This window comes from Recurvomyces mirabilis (assembly GCF_035927965.1).
Source record: "Recurvomyces mirabilis strain CCFEE 5264 chromosome Unknown scaffold_8, whole genome shotgun sequence".
Classification (NCBI taxonomy): Eukaryota; Fungi; Ascomycota; class Dothideomycetes; order Mycosphaerellales; family Teratosphaeriaceae; genus Recurvomyces; species Recurvomyces mirabilis.
Window position 1 is genome coordinate 38,319 of NW_027041942.1, and position 18,080 is coordinate 56,398.

The 18,080-nt window shown below is 54.5% G+C and overlaps 7 protein-coding genes across 7 annotated transcripts; 3 read left to right on the top strand and 4 right to left on the bottom strand.

Moving 5' to 3' along the window:
- Positions 1-107: 107 nt before the first annotated feature.
- On the bottom strand, positions 108-1,696 carry LTS14_003621 (uncharacterized protein; the record flags this gene model as incomplete). The annotated part of the gene is made up of 2 exons (XM_064836324.1): positions 108-1,334; positions 1,598-1,696. The coding sequence occupies 2 exons, from the start codon at positions 1,694-1,696 to the stop codon at positions 108-110; spliced, it is 1,326 nt and encodes a 441-aa protein (XP_064695715.1).
- A 29-nt stretch (positions 1,697-1,725) lies between these two features.
- Positions 1,726-4,272, top strand: LTS14_003622 (uncharacterized protein; the record flags this gene model as incomplete). Its single annotated transcript, XM_064836325.1, has 1 exon — positions 1,726-4,272. The coding sequence occupies one exon, from the start codon at positions 1,726-1,728 to the stop codon at positions 4,270-4,272; it is 2,547 nt and encodes an 848-aa protein (XP_064695716.1).
- Positions 4,273-4,712: 440 nt separating this feature from the next.
- Positions 4,713-6,544, bottom strand: LTS14_003623 (uncharacterized protein; the record flags this gene model as incomplete). Its single annotated transcript, XM_064836326.1, has 3 exons — positions 4,713-6,372; positions 6,426-6,468; positions 6,520-6,544. 3 exons carry the CDS (start codon positions 6,542-6,544, stop codon positions 4,713-4,715), a joined length of 1,728 nt encoding a protein of 575 aa, XP_064695717.1.
- Positions 6,545-6,717: 173 nt separating this feature from the next.
- Positions 6,718-7,758, top strand: LTS14_003624 (uncharacterized protein; the record flags this gene model as incomplete). The annotated part of the gene is made up of 1 exon (XM_064836327.1): positions 6,718-7,758. One exon carries the CDS (start codon positions 6,718-6,720, stop codon positions 7,756-7,758), a length of 1,041 nt encoding a protein of 346 aa, XP_064695718.1.
- A 649-nt stretch (positions 7,759-8,407) lies between these two features.
- Positions 8,408-9,604, bottom strand: LTS14_003625 (uncharacterized protein; the record flags this gene model as incomplete). Its single annotated transcript, XM_064836328.1, has 1 exon — positions 8,408-9,604. One exon carries the CDS (start codon positions 9,602-9,604, stop codon positions 8,408-8,410), a length of 1,197 nt encoding a protein of 398 aa, XP_064695719.1.
- A 619-nt stretch (positions 9,605-10,223) lies between these two features.
- Positions 10,224-11,253, bottom strand: CGR1_1 (rRNA-processing protein cgr1; the record flags this gene model as incomplete). Its single annotated transcript, XM_064836329.1, has 2 exons — positions 10,224-10,732; positions 10,791-11,253. The coding sequence occupies 2 exons, from the start codon at positions 11,251-11,253 to the stop codon at positions 10,224-10,226; spliced, it is 972 nt and encodes a 323-aa protein (XP_064695720.1).
- Positions 11,254-16,040: 4,787 nt separating this feature from the next.
- Positions 16,041-17,690, top strand: LTS14_003627 (uncharacterized protein; the record flags this gene model as incomplete). Its single annotated transcript, XM_064836330.1, has 2 exons — positions 16,041-16,590; positions 16,633-17,690. The coding sequence occupies 2 exons, from the start codon at positions 16,041-16,043 to the stop codon at positions 17,688-17,690; spliced, it is 1,608 nt and encodes a 535-aa protein (XP_064695721.1).
- Between the last annotated feature and the right edge of the window lie 390 nt (positions 17,691-18,080).

Sequence of the window (18,080 nt, forward strand, 5' to 3'; positions counted from 1 at the left end):
TCCGCCGTCAGCATCTTTTCGCAGTAGAGGCGTGATGAATGATTGATGATCTGTGCAAATGCTTCATGTACAGGGTATATGCGCAACATCTCGGAGTTCCAGCACTTTCAAAATCCATCGCCCTCCTCCCATGCCCTCCCAACGTCCAAAGCTCGCAGTCTGGGATCCTGTCCTCGTTTAAAAGCTTCCGTCTTCAATTGATGCATCTGCTCATCTATCATGGCAATCTCATTCTTCAGCCAAGCATTCCTTCCTATCTGCGGCACATCCAACATAGCATCCTCGTCAAAAGTGCCATCCGCGTTGCGTGCGGCTTCTATCAACGCCGCCTGCTCCTTCCAGACCAGTAGTTCGTCGTTGTATTCATTCGACAAGTATCGAAGCTCGAACCACTTATCGAATGCTTTATGCGAGCCAAAACAATAACCATATCCGTCACAGTAGCAGGCGCTCATGCTGGGGCAGTGGATTGGTGATGCGGTGAAGATGTACTGCCAAACATACTCGAACACACGCCCGGACATGTAGTCTGACAGTTCTGTCCGCATGATCCAGTCGCGCATGCTCACATAGCGTTGTTTAGGCAGACTCCTAATCCGGTCGCGAGAGACTGCGAACTGAGCACAGCATGGCTGGGCAAGGACAGCCGGGATCGGGTCGAGAGGGAAGAGCTCCGCCCAGGCGTCTGCTACCAGCGTTTCCTCCAGCTTCTCCGTATTGCGCGTGAGGGCACCCGGGTGCAACCAAGCCGGACATCCAGGATCCCAATGACAGCGAAGATTCATGTAGCCATCCCTTGTTACTCGTTCGGGACTGAGATGCCGCACCATCTGGGCGGCATCTGTATCCATGAGTGCGTTGTTGTGCCAGGCATAGCGGTGGAAGTGCATGAAGATGCTGATGTCGTCCAGCTTGTCGTAGAAGTCGATGATATATGTAAGGTAGACGTTCGCCTCGTGCCCTTTGTTCTTGATGGGGTGCAGAGATGCCGACCTGTCATCTACGACGTACTCTGCTTTCGTTAAGAGACCACTGTGTAGCATGTCACCTAATTCGCCATCGATCCAGCTCGAGTCCTCTACTCGCAATCTTGAGACTACCAAGCACCTAGTATAATTGCTGCCTGGTAGCTTAAGCTCGCCGATAGGATATGGCGATGTTGACTCGATTTTCGGCTCCTTGAATATATCTTTTCCCTCTTGCATGCTTGGCAAATCCTCATGCTGATGCCCTGCGCTCATGTGTGGCAGCAAATGCATCTTCTCCTCTTCATCCTGTCCGCTATACTGCTCTCCCAGCCCAACCACCTGTGGCAACCGACGCCATGCCACATTCTGGAATAGTGTGAAGAGGAAGATGGTGCTGAGCGTGCCAACTAGGAGGTATAGTTGGTAGCGTCGTAGCATACTCCAAAAGTTTTGTTATCGTGCCCACAATGGACAGGAATTGTTGTGACTAGGCCAGCAATCGTGAAAATGCGCCATGCGGACAATGCGCTACGCACACAGTTGTTGGTGTCAGAACATAGCGATGAAGCATTGTGTTCATGCGAAGCATATATGCGTTGACGCCTACCGCAACATGATTATTCACTTACGACGACTTTGATGCAGAAGGCACCCGTCACGTGGCGGCGCGCTAGCGTGGTTTTTGCCTGCGCGTGCCCCGCGTCCTTGCACTTTAGCTTTACGTCCATTTTATACACTCAATATAACCACCCCCGCCATGTGGCTCCTCAGCAGCGATGGCAACCTCTTCGCGGGCAAGAGGTTCTGGCTGCCACCCGGATCTACCCATCTCCTAGGACGCACCTCTGGCAAGACGGAGACTGGCGAACGAATACAGTTCATCGACCACAAGTCGGTGTCCCGGAAGCATCTCGTCATTACCGTGGGCCAGGTCACGAGCGTAGACCTCTCGAAGTTGCACCAGCGGACTGAGATTACCATCAAAGATGACTCCAAAGCCGGCACCTCGCTCGATGGCGAACGCTTCTCGAAAGCAAGCAAGACATTCGATGGAAGCAAGACGGAGCATGTGATCAAGTTGGGGAGCTACGAGCAGGTGTTCAAATTGACGTGGCTGCCTGTCATCCTCAGCTGCGCCAGTCCTGGTAAACCTAAGCATGAAGCCTTTGCAGCAAAGCGAGAGCAGTTGAGCGGCACAGACATCAATATCGTGGCAGAGTATGTTTCGAATGAGACGACACATGCGGTGGTCAAGTCACGCAATCATCCGATTGGGATGCAAGCGCTTCTACAGGCAAGGTGGATGGTTGATTATGCATGGCTCGATGCTGTTTCCGAGGTCACGAGACGGACATCCCCAGATGCGAATGGCGAGCTGAGGAGTGCCTTGGAGGATGACTTTGATGCGAGCTGGCCGCGGGAAGATCAGTATCTACCGCCTGCCAAGGGTGAGCCAGTAAAGAGACCGGACGAGTATCTCCTACCCAAGCCAGAACGGGCAGACGTTTTCCAGGATTTCATTTTCATCCTTCTCGCGCAGGGTCAATTCAACACTCTCCTCCCTGTGATTACAACGGGAGGCGGCAAAGCACTGTTATGGGAAGCCGATGAAAAGAGCACGACGGAGGATTTTGTTGCGTATGTGTGGGGAGTGGCTGGTAGAAAAGGCAGCGGAGAGTACAACTTGAATGAGCAGACAGGCAAAGGTGGCGTGGTGATTGTCAGGCTTAACGGAGACACAGATTGGCAAAGGAGCTTCATGTTTGATGTGGATCAGGCGCTTAAGCAGCGCTCGATCTTGCAGAATGAGTTCCTCGACCTGATCTTGATGAATGATGCAAGTGCCGCACGACAGCCACTCCCTGAAACACAATCGTCTGTTCGTGATGTACCTGCAAGTCGCACGAGAGCTCACGTACCAATTGTGCAACCACAAAGTCCGCCACAGGAAGATCAACCGATGGCTGGAAGCGAAGAGCGAGGGAGAGTAATGGAGAGTCGTGAAAGAAGTGTGCATGAGGTAGAGGACGTGCCACCGGCAGAGCAGCCCGTCGAAGAAGAAGAGCAACCGACGGCCACGAGGCGAAAGTGGAACAAACGTGCCATCACCAAGTCTCGTTTTCAAGGCTTCGATGACTTCGACACTAGCCAATACACCAAGCCAGCTTCGCCAGAACCAGAGCCTAGCTATGCCGACCCAAGTCAAGCTGACAGTGCCCAAGGCATGGATGTGGACCCAAGCCAGACATCACACCCCCAACAAACACAGCAAAGCTCACGGAAACGTCCTGCACCTATCGATGAGGAGGTCGAGGAGCCAGGGAACACGCTGGACGGCTTAATGCACGGCCAAGCAGCAATGAAACGCGTTCGCACCGAAGCAGCTGCCAAGGGCGAGAAGAACGGCTTCGCGAAATCGTTCACCGAAGCGGACAAAGCGGCGACAGAAAAGGCAGCGCATGCCAAGAAGAAGGAGAAGCAGATCGATGTCAAAGCCGCGCTGGCCAAGCGCAAAGAGGAGGATGAAGAGCGTCGTCGTAAGGACGAGGAGGCGCTGCAGCGGCAGATGGAAGTCGTGGACATTGGCAGCATCGAGCCGGACGTCGTGGAGATGGAGATCTTAGTCCGCGAACGAACAGCTCGCGCTGCCAATGGCGTCGAGCAAGGCGACCGATGGGATCCAGCGTGGAATGGAAGGAAGAACTTCAAGAAGTTCCAGCGACAAGGCCAACGGCGCGGCGGGCCAAGATTACAGCGTGTTATCGTGCCGCTGGAGGAAGCGGTCAAGAAACCGTATGGAGCGGGGGACGATTACTGGCTGTTGAATAACAGTACTGCAGGAACGAGCCGGAATGCACGCCAGAGTCAAAGCCAAGGACAAGGCCCATCCCAAACTGTCCGGAGCACTGGCACGCAAGCCCAAGGCGAAGAAACCCAGCACACCTCTCCCGGCTCCCTAAGTTTCCGCCGCGCACTCCAACGCAGCCGAGAAGAGGACGCCGAAGTCGAAGCGGACGATAACGAATTAGCGGCCGTCAGGGGTACCAACTCCGCCGGCCGTGCTGTCACCAATTCCTCTGGATGGAGTGCTCTCGCCGCTCAGAGCCAGACGTTCGGGAGTGCGAGTCAGCGGAAGGCGGCGGGGAAGCGACCGGCTAGTTCGCAGGGTGGTGGCGGGGCGGCGAAGAAGGCCAGGACTGCGGCGCCTGTTGCTTCCGCTTCGACGAGGGCGGTGACTGGTACCGCTGCTGCTGCTGCTGCTGCTGATGATGGGTTAAAGTTTCGGAGGAGGAAGAGGGATTAGAGGATGCTGTCTGCTTGGGTGGCGAGGTGAGCAGATAGGTGGGAGTGAGGTTATTGTAGCTTTAGTGGTCTTCATGATACCCTGTGTTTCTTATACTGTAGATATGTACTCGCATGGCGCCTCCCAGGGGGCTTTAAGGGTATCTGTTCTTTCTAAGTCATTGTGTTTGATACACTGTCTCCGACGGCACAGCATCTCCAGTAGCACAGCATCTCCGGCAGCACGGCCGCTTCAGTAGCATGCCGTCCGTTCGACAACAAGATCTAGGTCATGGCCTTGGGGATATGAAGAGGAACGACATGGGCTAGGGTAAGACGACAGTTACGATAGCACGTGGCAAGGAGGGTGAAAGAGGGACAGTACCGAAAAACGGGCAGTAAAGGTGTGATCATCAACTTCCTAATGCATAGATAGTTTGATGACACTACATCCCCTCGCCTCTACTTCCCAATTTTCCTACCCTTCGCACTCGGAGCGATACTACCAATCCTCGCCACCAGATCATCCAAATCAAAATCATCGTCTTCGTCGGACATGAACTCGTGTTTCCTCCTCCCATTCGTCGCTGTCGTGGTTGTGGCTGCCGCAATCTTTCTACTGTTCTCAGCCGCCGCAATCTTCTTTAGATCCCTCGCGGCAGGCCGTTTGCGTTCGCGCGGGGCGGTGGCGAAGAGCCAGTCTATGTCGTCGTCGTCGTTGTCGTCGCCGTCGTCGTTGGCAGCGGTCTTCTGGGTCGGCGGGAGAGCAGTATACTTTTGACGGGAAAAGGCGGTCGGGATGGGCTTTGGTAGTGACTTGGGGGCGAGGGGTTCTTGTGCCGAGTTCGTGGTCGTGAGCTGCTGCTTCTTCTTCATCCTCGAGGACTTGGTTGGTACGTTGCTGGATTGGGCTTGAGCTTTTGCTCTCGGCTTAGGAGAATTGTCATCCGCTTCAGGAGGCGAGAGTGGGGTGTCATTTTCATCTGATGGCTTGGAGGCGGTTGGGCGAGGATTGCTGGTCGAGATCTTGTCTCCAAAGCTCAATTCGTCCTCCAGGTCGTCAATCTCATGCTTTACGACAGCCAGAAGTTCGTACTCACGACTATCGCCCCTCACGTTGACCGCGGTCTCGATCTTGGTGTTAATCGTGCTACTCTTCGGTGCAGCTTTAGTCGCTACTCCCCTCGTAGCAGCAGCAACCTGTCGCTTCCGCTTAAGTGGTTTCGGTACAAAGTCATCGTCGCCGGCAGCACGTTTCTCTCCCTTCTTAGGCGAGACGGAGGGGCGGAGGATATTAGCGTCCGTCTCCACAAGCGGCCTGCGCACTGGGCTTCGCTGCTGTACTGGTTCAGATTGATGCGCTGTGGCCGACTTCAGGACATCGTAGAGGTCCTTGTCGTCATTTGGCTTAATCACAGCCTTGCCTCCACATCTTCTATCTTTCGCAGCTGGCGGTGGTGGAGGCGAAGCAAGATCTACCAGAGCTTTCTTCGTTTGCTTTGAGGCGGCTTTCCGCTTCGCAGGCTTGAAGTCCACATCTTCCTCGTCATTGTCGACATTGTCTGAATCTGCCACCTCTTCCAACACTTTCTTTTGACCCCGCTTCGTTGACTTCGGCTGAGTCTGCTCCTTGTCCTGACCACCTACCGCTGCCAAAGTCGGTTCGTTGGCCTGTTTCTTCGTCGACCTCCTCGCCTTCGTCTTACGCTTGACCAGTAGGATCTCCTCGTCCAGCACATCCGCTATATCCTCGACAGCCGACACACTGATCTGTGCTTTCGCCACCGAGTCGCCCTTAGTCGCCCGTGTCCGTCTAGGCTTTCTGACAGCAATAAAGCTATCATCGTCGACCGTAGACACAAGTGGAGCCTTGACTGCGTTGCGCCTGGGTGTTTTGCTTGATGTCTTCGGAACCTCTGGCACGGATACTGGTTGCACCGGCTCGGACTGGACCTTGGGTAGCTCAGGCCGTACTGGCAAGAGCTGCTTGGCGGCGACATGCTCGACATCAGTCTTCCGTCGTTTGGCTGGTGGGTCGATCGGTGCAGACTTATCTTGAGGTATGATGGACGAGGCCGGGAATTCGAAGGAGAAGCCGAAGTTGGCTGTAATGTTCCGTGGACTATACTACTATCAGTCGAGTGGCTTCCAAGGGCGTAGGTAGTCTGCACACACCCAGCACCTCGCTGGCGCATCAAATGCTTCTCGTATCTACTTTCTGTTTGCAGGTCAGTGGAGGAAGCAGACTCTGGATTTCAGGATGGCTTACGACTCGAGGAGGCCGTCTGCGACATATCGCCTCCTCAATGCCGTATTTATACACCAGTAACACTGTTATGAAGCGAATACACAATGATGCTCGGGAGTGTTTGGATACTTCCTGATCGGGTCTAGCCTGGCGAGCATGTGAAGCTCGACTGTCATCGCATCGAACAACGGTTAATACTTCAATCAATTCATCAACAAGATGAGCTGGCTCTGGGGCAGTGGTGGCAGTACTGCCGACAAGCAACAACCCAACGATCCATATAGCAAACTCGACCCTAGCTTGAAAGACTTCCTCAGCAGAGAAACGCCATTCACACCCGACACCCCCCCATCAACCAAACCAAAAGCCTCGCCCGATGCCGCGTCGAACGAATACCGCTCCCAACTAGGCTGGACCGAAACATCAACCACTCACACCCCCCAAGATGAAAAGTCCACCGTCCCCCCCGAATCCCTCTACCCCGACGGTCGCTACGCCCACCTCTGGAGCACCTACCGCCCGCGCAGCGAGATCGAAGCCGCGGGTAAAAACGACGCCGACCGTCTCCGGGACGTAATAGAAGCCTACAACGACCGCCGCACCGCCATCGGGGCCGCGGCGATCGAGAACTGCGTCATGGAACAAATGGCCGAGCGCGAGTGCTGGGAGACGGGGACATTCTGGGAAAAGATGAATATGTGTCGGGGCCCGAATAGGCAGTTCTTACGGTGCTATACCATGCAAGCGCGGTTTCTGAAAGCGTTGGGGTATTTGTCACTGAATTCCGTGGGCGAGGAGGAGGAGCGGATTCAGATGCATGCGGATTCGTTGTATCATGAGATGATTGCGCGGGAAAGAGCGGCGGAGGAGGCGAGGAAGGAGGGGAGGGAGGTGGAGATTGTTGGGCAAGTACCGCTGATTACTGCGGAAAGCACGACCGCCGCGCTCGGGGAGAAAAGCGCCTGGGCTCGCGCGAGACAAAAAGCCATTGCCGGCAAATCAGAGGGCATGAAATTGAGCGATTACACCCCCGAACGCCAAGAGCAGATCAGGAAACAACTAGCGGGTTTGAATCCGCAGGAGAAGGAGTTGGAGATGCAACTTATTGCTGCGGAACGAAGGGCGCAGGTGGAGATTGCCGAGGCGATTCAGGAGAGATTTGCGGAGGAGGCGGAGGGTAGGAAGAGTAGAAGGGAGAGGGGGAGGGAGACGGTGGGGGATAGTATTAAGAGGGCTTGGGGTTGGGATAGGGAGCGTTGAGCGTTTGATGCTTAGGGGGTGGAGAGAGCGACGCTTTTGCCGGCCCTGGGATGGGACGAGGACGATGCTCGTTGGTTCCTTAGACCGAAGACCCGGCATCTCACAAGTCTCTTTCCCGACGAGCCTACACGCCTGGCTGGAATGCGGCATTGGACAATAAGACAGTACCACGTGCAGCGAAGCGACTCAGCAGATCCATGCGGCTCGTGTTGTCTAATTTCCGTCAAGCTGTAGCGTTCATAGCCGCTTCGGGCCACGAGACTCGAAGACTGAGTATCACGGCTGCAGTCTCGGTGACTCGAAGGAAGAAAGTGCGGCAGAAATCGGTTGGGAATGTACTCTATATAAACCTTGGTGGAGGGCGCAGAATACGTACGTGGAGAGCGACGGGCTGGACCGGTATGGAGGGTGGAAGTGAAGCACAGTAGCACACAATGTACGGTACATTGGGTTCTCACAGGGACAGAGTCCGGGCAGCAGATGTGGAGAGATACACAGATGCCCCACTGTAAGAAGTAGAAGAGTGACAGCTACAGAATGAATAACCGGTAGAAATGACTCCATCCATTCTTAGGGGAAAAGACCTCGTAAAGGCCAGGCCTAGCACTCCCTCCGCCCCCAAACGCGAACACCATCCCAAGCTCTGACCTCACAACCCAAGACTCGCCAGGCCCATTTCACGTCCCAGCGATTCCTCCGCCACATCCCGTCTACCACCATGCTCCCGCAGTGCCGCTCTCCTCTTCGCGCCGACAAACACGACCGGGATACGATACCCCTTCGCCTCTGCAACGGCTTCCCACTCATCTCCGCTCGTCATTCCACTCGACCCAACCTCGTTCGCTACGTAAGGGCCCGGGCACTGCCATTCCTCGATCTGAACCTCCATGTCTACATCACATCCCCCCATCAAAGGGAAGCAAGACCAATCCCACCTATCTATTCCCTCTGGTCTATCCTTCGGACCGAGGAAAGGCGATGGAGACTTATCCCAATCACCAATCACCGGTGCTGCCTTGTGCAAGATCGTAGTATCGGGGGCGTTTGCGTAGACGTCCAAGGTATCGCAGGTGTGCCATGCGTCAACGGCAATGTGTAGCGTATTCCAGGAAGCGAGTTTGATGCGCTCGAGGTCGAGGCTGGTAAGCGGAGTAGTGGTCGGCTGGGTGGCTTGGCCTCGATGAGCGGTGAAGAGCTGAACATCACAATACTCGGAGAGATGCGGCAGCCATGTCTCTAGGACGGCTTTGACAGCCCAGACCGGATCAGCGACGAAATGTGTCGGCGTGGATCCATCACTGTTGGCTTTCACATGGTTGCTCTTGCCTGCGGAGCAAGGTCGTGGACAAGTCTCCGCCAAAACTCTGATCGTGAGGCGATTGAGGCATAGAGCTCGCAGTCGCCGCGCTGCTCTTGCCCAGTCGCCGCGCCCAGCTGGTAGGTTAAGCAGACTTGCGGCTTCAGGAGGTGCGAAAAGGAGTAGGAATTCAGGCCCATACATCTCCAGGCTCAGATTCCTGACCCTGCGGCCATTTACAGGCTCGCCAAGTCCATCGAACCAGTGGAGAAGATCAGCAGCTGCTGAAGGGTGGCGTAGGTGTGGATTATGATTGCCGGACCCGGAAGAGGAGTAGAAGAACTCTGCAGACCCGTAGAGTTTGGAGTCGAAGACTCGCTTTAGATGTTGAGAGGAGTGTCGAAGACCATTGGTGTCGTCTGGAGCGAGGGGTGTAATGCCGATGTACTGGCTTGCGATAGTATGCTGGTGGCGATTGTGCTCATTGATAGCCACAATGATCTCGGAGGGAAGCGAAAAGATGGTCGTAGCAGATGTCGCGGTAGACATCTCTGTGCGCTTAATGCTGTCGTATATAGTGATACTCGGTAGCGATAGTGTCGATTAGCGACTGTATTAGCGACTGCTCGGCGGAAAGATATGCTTTATAGAAAGGAAGAGAAAGAAAATCTGGTTCAGGCGGACGCCTCGCATAGTTATATACCCTGCATGCGAACGTGGACTTCGTTGAATGCCGACCTACTACTAAGCTCGAACGTGACTGTGTATATAGCGGCTTTATACTTGCCTGTACTCCTGAATGTCTTGCTTGTTACTTCCTGCTTGGCTGGCGTTCCTGGCAGGCGCATGCATGCAGGGCGTGGAAACAGGTTTGTTGTGTTTGTGGTGAATGAAATAAGGCAGCTAGTTGTCTTTGTTACACGTTTGCCGTTGAGACATAGGGACTGTTCACTGTCGGAGTGTCGCGGACGTGCCTGGTAGCTTTCGTTGACGGTATATCTGCTTAGTAGCTGGTTCCCGCGTGTCTCAGCAATAACCCGCCCTTGTAAATGCAACCTTAAAACAGATCGTCAAGCCCTTGTCTTGGGCTTGGCGATCGTATTGCTTCCTCACATCATGGTGTATGTTGACTGTCAGCAAACTCCACTCCCAGGACCTTACCCTCCTCTCAAGCCTTCTTACCCATTTTGAACTTATTCAACGGCGCACCCCTTACCCCAACATCAACCTCAAATACCGCCCCACCAAACTTCTTACTCCATTCATACTTCTCCGGATCCTCCTCCTCGGCACTAGTGATATATAGCTTAGTCCCGCAGAAGCCAGGACAAGTAATACATCTAGTTGGCAGCTCGATCTCAGCCACGATCTCTCCCTGCAGATTCACACGCACGACTCTGCCGGCGCCAAAGATGGCGACCCAGAAGAAACCTTCTTCGTCTTGAGCGTGGCCGTCAGGGACACCGCCTTCAAAAGGGCAGGTGAAGAAGGGTTTCCCGGCTGACCAGTCTGCCTTCCCGGTTGAGATGTCGTAGGGGTATTTTGTTATTTGGCCAGAGGGAGAGTCGGTAAAGTACATGAATTTGTTGTCCAAGGTCCACGAAGTTCCGTTCGGGATGGAGATTTGCTCCTTGGCTCGAGTGAGAGTGAGGTCGGGGTTGAGGCGGAAGAGGATGCCTGCCAGCATGTAAGTACACTTTCTGAAACATCCTCGAGTCCACACGACTCCACCTACCTTCATCAGTAATCTTGCAAACAGATGGATCGTTCATAGCGCCCACCCAATACCGCCCCTCCTTATCAACGGCCCCATCATTACTCCTCATCCTCACCTCCCTCGTAGCACCGACCCCAGGCTTTCCACCACCATCTTCCTTCCTCTCTTCATCATTCCACATAGGCACTATCTGCCTACTCTCCCCAGTCTCCCGATTCATGATCCCATATCCATTTTTGCCACCGAATATGAACTCCTTGTCATTACCTTCGATATCAGCAGTCGTACCGATACTGAAGTCCAGGTCCCATTGTTTGTGTGACGAGGGACCTTTAGCTAGATCGACAAAGTGCAGTTTCTTCTTCACGATGTCGACGAAGCGAAGAGTGTTGCGGTCTTTCTCCCAGAAGGGTGCTTCACCTAGGCCGCATTTGAGGTCGAGATAGGGTTCAGTGACCTTGTAGTTCTTCACTTCCGGCATCTTTCGACGATCAACAAGGTGGGTTATGTGATTCAATTGTTACTGCTGTGATTCAACGATGTATTACTTTCTATCACGAGTCGCTGCTGCCAATGTTGTCAAGTTTCCTCTCGGAAGCGAGCCGACATCGGGAGAAGTGGGCACCACGAGAATAGCCTACACTGTTTGCATATATTAATCTGCTACGATGCTCGTTGTTATAACCACCTGCTTGGACGCCGTCCATGGCCTACAGCGCGATCACAGCTCGTGGGGCGATCTCAGACACCAAAGTCTCTAGTCACGGCCCATACTGTCGACGGAATGGAGCACATTGGATTCTGCATGTCATCCATCTTATATGGACAGGCCATGTGATTACAACATATACCCACCGACCAGGTCCTCTACGGCTTCCCAGGTTGAACAACGACTCCCTCCAACGTCTGACCAACTCGTTGGGTTGCAGTTCATCCCACGCACCAGATACCTCATCCCGTGCCATGCCATACTCTCCCACGACTTCACCCACGGTCCCACGGTGAGCATCTCAGGTTATTACAGCACTACTGTCTCCGCCAGCACGACGCTCCCATCGACCCAACACTATGTCTCGCGGCGTGAACCTTCGAGCTTATATGCGACCAAAGAACTCAACATCCGGAGCATTTCTCTGGCGGCATGGTCAGCGGGTTGCCCCTCAACGCCTCGTTCTTCAACAAACGGGCCAGCATATTCGGGTCCGACGGGATGACAATTGTTTCGTCACATGCATATGCTAGACTTGGTGCCGCCCAACAATACTTCAGTTGAGGTTTTGCGCAACGTAAAGGAACCAAGGCGCATGTCAAGCCGCACTCATTCCCATCAGCAGCGTGCCGCGGCCACATCCACTCGGAGCACGAGTAGCATGTTGCACATCTCAGATATGTTGGTCGGGCCGTATCGCAGTATGCACGTCACACTCTCCTGGGACGTAGTCCCGAACTTCTGCGACTTCTTTGTCTGGCAATTTGTAGCACGCACGTTGTCGGGGCAAGCGGAAACTGCAGAAAATGCTTAACCGATGTGTTGTCGGCAGTGCAGGTTTTGTCACTGCCTCATATGTCGTGCTACCACAGGCTGCGGCTCGCCGGCTGCGGATTGTAGCAAGTGGGTTGCGTGACTTGTGTGTTCACGCGGCACTCACGTGGCTTTCTTTTCTGGACGACATTGACATCATACCGCACGTGCTGAGCGCTTGCATCCATGCTTGTTCTCGTCTTGCGTGTACGTTTCTTGTACCAATAACTTGTCGTTCGAGTAGCATCATGTGCTCCGAGGTGGTTCTACTCCTTTCGTACAGTCTTTTGTCACGAAGATAGACCCTTGTACTGTAACTGCTGATAGCGCAACCCAGCAATAGTGGCATAGGTGGCGTACTCGAGCACAAATGCGGGCAGTAAACACTGAAAGAGGAGCACCAGTAACCACTTACGGACCTATGCGGTGTGGCCGTGTTGGCTCAACGGTCAAAGATGCGGGCGTCAACATTCCAGATAGATTAAGATTAGGTCGGCAGTTTGCATGCAGCCCTTTCGACTACACCTGCCACAAGGCGATCGAGCTTCGAGCTCATCGATTTATCCTTCCGGGTCTGCACTTCCGTGTGGGCTGACTTGCTTCGGCGCAGTCGCTGTCGCTGTCGCGCTCTACCTGGGTCAGTTGTGTTGTTTCTGCGGACGATTGCCCGTTTAGGGCTCTGCTGCTGTCGTTATTCATCGGGGTCGGGTTAAGATAGCAAAAGCGATGGCGAGGCGACGGGCAGAAATCCCAGATGCACTCCACGGTAAGCTTGATGCATGTTAGCCGATGGCGTAACTAGCCGGCTGGCACGTGGATGTACCGGGATGTAGGGTCTAAGAGTGTGGGTCAAAGAAATGAGGTTGTGAGACCTGCCACAGCCACGCTAAACGACAATGCGATCGAGTCAAAGAATCGGGATTGTTCGTCTCGATGACACCATCAAGAACCCTCTTGACTTGCGGCCAGCAGAGCGGCCAGAGGAGCCTTGAAGCCAAGATGCCGCACTTGATGCTAGTAAGCGGTCGTCATCTAGCCGATGCTAGCTCTGCAGACCGCTCCAGTGGCTTGGTCTCTGGCGCAGGTCTAATTTCCAGCGGCGCCAACGCCGACTGGGCCATTCAAGGCCATGACGCATGCTCTATGGTACAGAACGATGCGCCAACGAGAGCTATGCACTGTTGGCACTTATTTGTGTCGCCCATGCTACTCAGGAGCCGACACGTCATCTCGCTAACGACAAGCGCCGTGCGGATTCGTGTACACGGTGACGGTGTACGACCAACGTGCCTCGTGGCTTGCAAAGCGAATGTCAAATGAAGAAGGTAGTAAGACAAGATGCTATATTCTGGACTGGCCCCGTTATGACACACATGTGCGCACGGTTGTCCCGGCTCACGTGGAAGCATAGCGTGGACGCAGTACGGACCATGGCCTAGCTTCCTGGTACTACGCTAGATCCTTTGAAGTTGTCAGCGGAAGAGCTAACAATGGAAGACATCCGTAAGCCTTCTCGAAAGCATGAGCGAGATTGCAGCTAGACTTGATAGCGCCATCAAGGCCTTAGGCGAGATCAGGTCGTTGACTTTTAGATTACTTCGGACGAGGATAGCAGAGGAGCAGAGGACTCACTCGGGGCTCAAGTGGCGCGATGTGTGCGCAACGCAATAACGTATGGCTTGCATCGCTACTGCACAAGGCCTGATCGCGGGATTCAGAAAATCAAGCTCGCCGACCAATTACAGAATTCCGCGCATGCGGCTACATTAGAAGACGAGGTGTGTTGGCATGGGGGTTTATCTAGTGCCACTCTGCTGCGTCAAGGCGCGGGTGGTCTGCCGGACTATATGCCTGCAGGCTGCACATGACCTTGAACCTATGTATGCACGGCCAACCACGCGGCCAATGACCGCAGAGCTTAAATCGATCCAGGCCACCAACCGCGGTGTTCCCTTTTATCGCGCGAGGATGCAACAGGCGTCGAGTTGCGAAGCTACGCAGTTGGAGTATGCCTACCAAAAGGCAGAATCCTGTCGGCTGTGATTTCCAAGCATAGCCGGCAAGACCCACGGGACTAAGAAGTCACAGCACCATAGGGCAGGGCCAATACGGCGACGGGCAATAACGATCTGCGCGTAGTGCACCTGCAGCGCCAGATGTCGTGCCTGATTGACAGCTCATCTATTTGACGCCGTCCATTGATGCCCAACGACGATGCTAGCTTGCCAGCGTATGCATTACAGCAGAAGCATCCGCATCTGAGACGTTGACTGTGACCAAGGTGTAGATCAACATGTAAGTGCCTCGACCACCGGGGCCAGGATCTGTGTTGGTTTGGTCAGATGCCACAGCGCAGAAATGCAAGCCATAGCCGAATAGGCAGACGAACGGCCCGTAATGGCGCGAATGTAGGATAGATCTTCGGACTTAGCACCCTGGATGTGCCAGCGAAGTCAACCGAGTCATCTGCACCCCTCACCAGACGCCGGTTGTCTACACTGTTGTTGGGGAGAACAAACCCTAAGCAGAACATGCGAAAGCGCCGCTGTGATGAGTGAGATTCGAGGTCGTATTTGCACAATGGTCTGGCTCCGTCACACCTGCTGGCACGCGCCACTTATGGCTCGAGCGATCGTTCGGACCCATGATCTCGGATGATGGTACAGTTGCTCTAACGAACTCAGATTCCCCACCGTCAGCAAGCCGTGTTGACGGCAGTTGCACTCTAAAATTACGCTGCCACGAATTTGCGGTACCTGAGCCAGTGTTATGAATTTGAGGTGAACTCGGAAAAGGCAGCCCGACGGATGCGCCTGGGATGCTCTGTGTCCCGCACGTATCAGGTGGCTGCGTTGATTCGCGTGGCCAGCGCCCTAGCCTCTGGTACGAGGGTGCGTGTGCGCCAGCCTTCAGGAGCCCGCAGGACAATAAACAAAAATCGCGCTAGCGTCGCATCACCTTGGAACAAGAAGGTCAAAACGCAAGAGAAGCTTGAACACCGTCCTAGCCCTTGCTCATCCCGTAATCCGCGGCCCGCCTGCGAAGTCACAACCCTTGCCTTGCGCTTTGGGGTGTGGCAGAGGGACCGTTCGGCCCATGTCGACGGTGCTTAAGTCGGTCTGAAAGAGCCCTGCGCACAATGATGCGTGCAGCACTAACGAGGCTTGAGATGCTTTGCTGAATGGGGGTCGATCCATTGTGTTGCCATCTCACCGCCCTGTTATATCAGTGGCTACATCCGTCCGGTGCGGGCGGTCCAGTGTCTACTGTTCCTCCCATCTTTGCGACCTCATAGGTGCTCAAGCACATCGCCTATCATACTTTGTGTCTCAGCTCAGCACGTCGACCATCTCGCGCCTGACCAGATACTTTATCAGGCTTACCTCATTGTAAAGCCGGGATTACGGCTTGAGATATGACAATTTCGTGGTCGCACGTGAGCACCCAATAATTGCTCCATAACATCGACACGCATCGACTGGCGACGACCACTGCTGCTGCCTATTGGGACGTCCTCGCGTCCCACAACATTGGCAATCGTGGCTGCCCCAGACGTCCAGCGATACCAGGGCACCACCCATTACACAGGCCCATTTGTCTACGGTAGACTGTCTGGTATCTCGAACTCCTGGTCGCCTGCTTACGACGCCGTCGTTAGGTCCCGGGGCCGCAAAGCGTCGACGGAAGATCCAAAGTTTCCATGCAACGGCGCCCGGGACCGGACGGGGCATTTAGCGGAGGATTACATGTCGAAGAGGTCGACTGAACAGCGATCTCTGGATTCGTCGGACGAAAAATGTGCAGCAGCATCAGCAGCATCTGCATCAACGGTCCAACATGGTCTTCCAGCTCCTCCTGCTTCATCAAGACCTCCATCCCGTGTCTCACTTGGACAGCCTAATCCTGCTGGGTTTGCGGTCGACCTACTGCCGTATGCCTCAAGACCGGGAGATTCAAGTACGCTCACCTCGCCCGCCTCATCGACGACCCGTCTAGCTGGAGTGCACGCTATTCTGAACCCGCCACACGGCGACGAGCTGAACCCGGGACGAAGACGCAAGGCTCATGAGTTGGAATCACCTTTCCCTACCGGTCAAGCACTACCACCTATAGCGATGGGCGGGCAGTCTGCACGTGCTACGCCCGTATTGGGTCGTGCTTCACCGATCATGTCCTTCGGCGGACCTCCAGAGCTAGCTCCACGGCGGATCTTGACACCAAGATCTCCGTCTCTACATCGTGCTGCAAGCCTCGGGCAATTGCAGCCCCCAGCTAGTACAGTCACTCTTCAGCAGGGTAATTTTCCGAACTCACCCAGGACTCGAGCGTATGCTATAGAGCCCGGGACAGCTGGAGCACCTCCATTGCCTTTGTCTGTGGGTGTTCCCCGGCCCGCGTACGATTATACTAGTGCCACACCATCAGCAGAGGCGGCGAGGAGAGCAGGCATGACTGTTGGTCGCAGTACCCGAGCTCCATCGGGCAGTGCAAGCCCAAGCAGCTCCTATTCTTCATACAGCCAGGCAGAGCAGACCTCTCCAGCTAGCCAAGCGATGGGCCTATCTGCCGGTGGTCTGAATATTGATCGACAGCGACATATGGGTATTCCGATCTCGTCATCCTCCGGCGGGCAAAATACGTATCAGATGATGACGTTGGAGACCACATCTGGGACAGTACAATTGCCTGTCGATGTTCAAGCTGCGTCAAGAGTTGCCGATGAGAAACGAAGACGGAACGCTGGGGCTAGTGCACGGTTTCGACAGAGACGGAAGGAGAAGGAAAAGGAAGCGTCGGTCACAATAGGCAGATTGGAGCAGCAGGTGAAGGAGTTAGGCGAAGATGCAGACTTCTATCGACGCGAGCGTGACTATCTGAGTGGTATGCTGTCTCAGGCTCCAGGCGGTGATCGTCATTTTCCACGCCCACTATCACCTCGAAGGCGCCGTTCATCTTCTGTCATGGCTGGCCCTAGTGGGGGCGGCGGCACTGGCTACATGAGTGCAACAGAGTCAGGAGCTCGTAGCCCCGAGCAGAGACGCAACGTGCGAAGGCGGACTTCCACCTTGTCGCTTCCGCAGCCGCCACCACCTCCTTCCCAGTTCGCCGCGCCACAAGCAGGTGGACGTCCTCACGCCAACTATGCAGCTCCTGGGCTGTTTGGCGCAGACCCTCTGGTTCAGCAGACCACACAGATGCGACGACCATCTGGTCCCTTACCGCCTGCGCTCGCAAGAGAGTCGCTACCGACATCGACAGTATTGCCTCCGATGCAACATGGACCGCCTGCGCCGGCATCTGCAGACACGCGAAGCCAGCCACAGACAGGACCGTGGAACCCTTTCGCTACTGAGCGGCGATCTACGGGGTTTGGAGATCCACGTGACTCACGTTGAGAATGCTTTTGTGGCCCCACTGTCGATAATTTCCGTCCTACTTATTGTGAGCATTTACGATACCCCAGAAGCGCGACAAGCTGCAATTTTCGCCGTGCTTGTTGGAAACCAAATGAGGATGCCGGTCCAGATTGCAAACATCCATCCAATCCGATGTACACTTGTGAAGTCTAGATAGATAGATTTGAACGATCTCACGATCGCGGTACAGTGTACATAAGAGCGAAGCAGTTAAGGAATATCAACATGATCGTGATTCAAGCTGTACCCTCGATGACTACGGAGAATTGCTCCCTCCTCTTGCCTTTGATGTGGCTTGAATCCTTAAACCTTTTGTTTTTCGAGCGAGTAAGCAGGCCACAGTGCATGTACTGTGAAGATTACGACGCC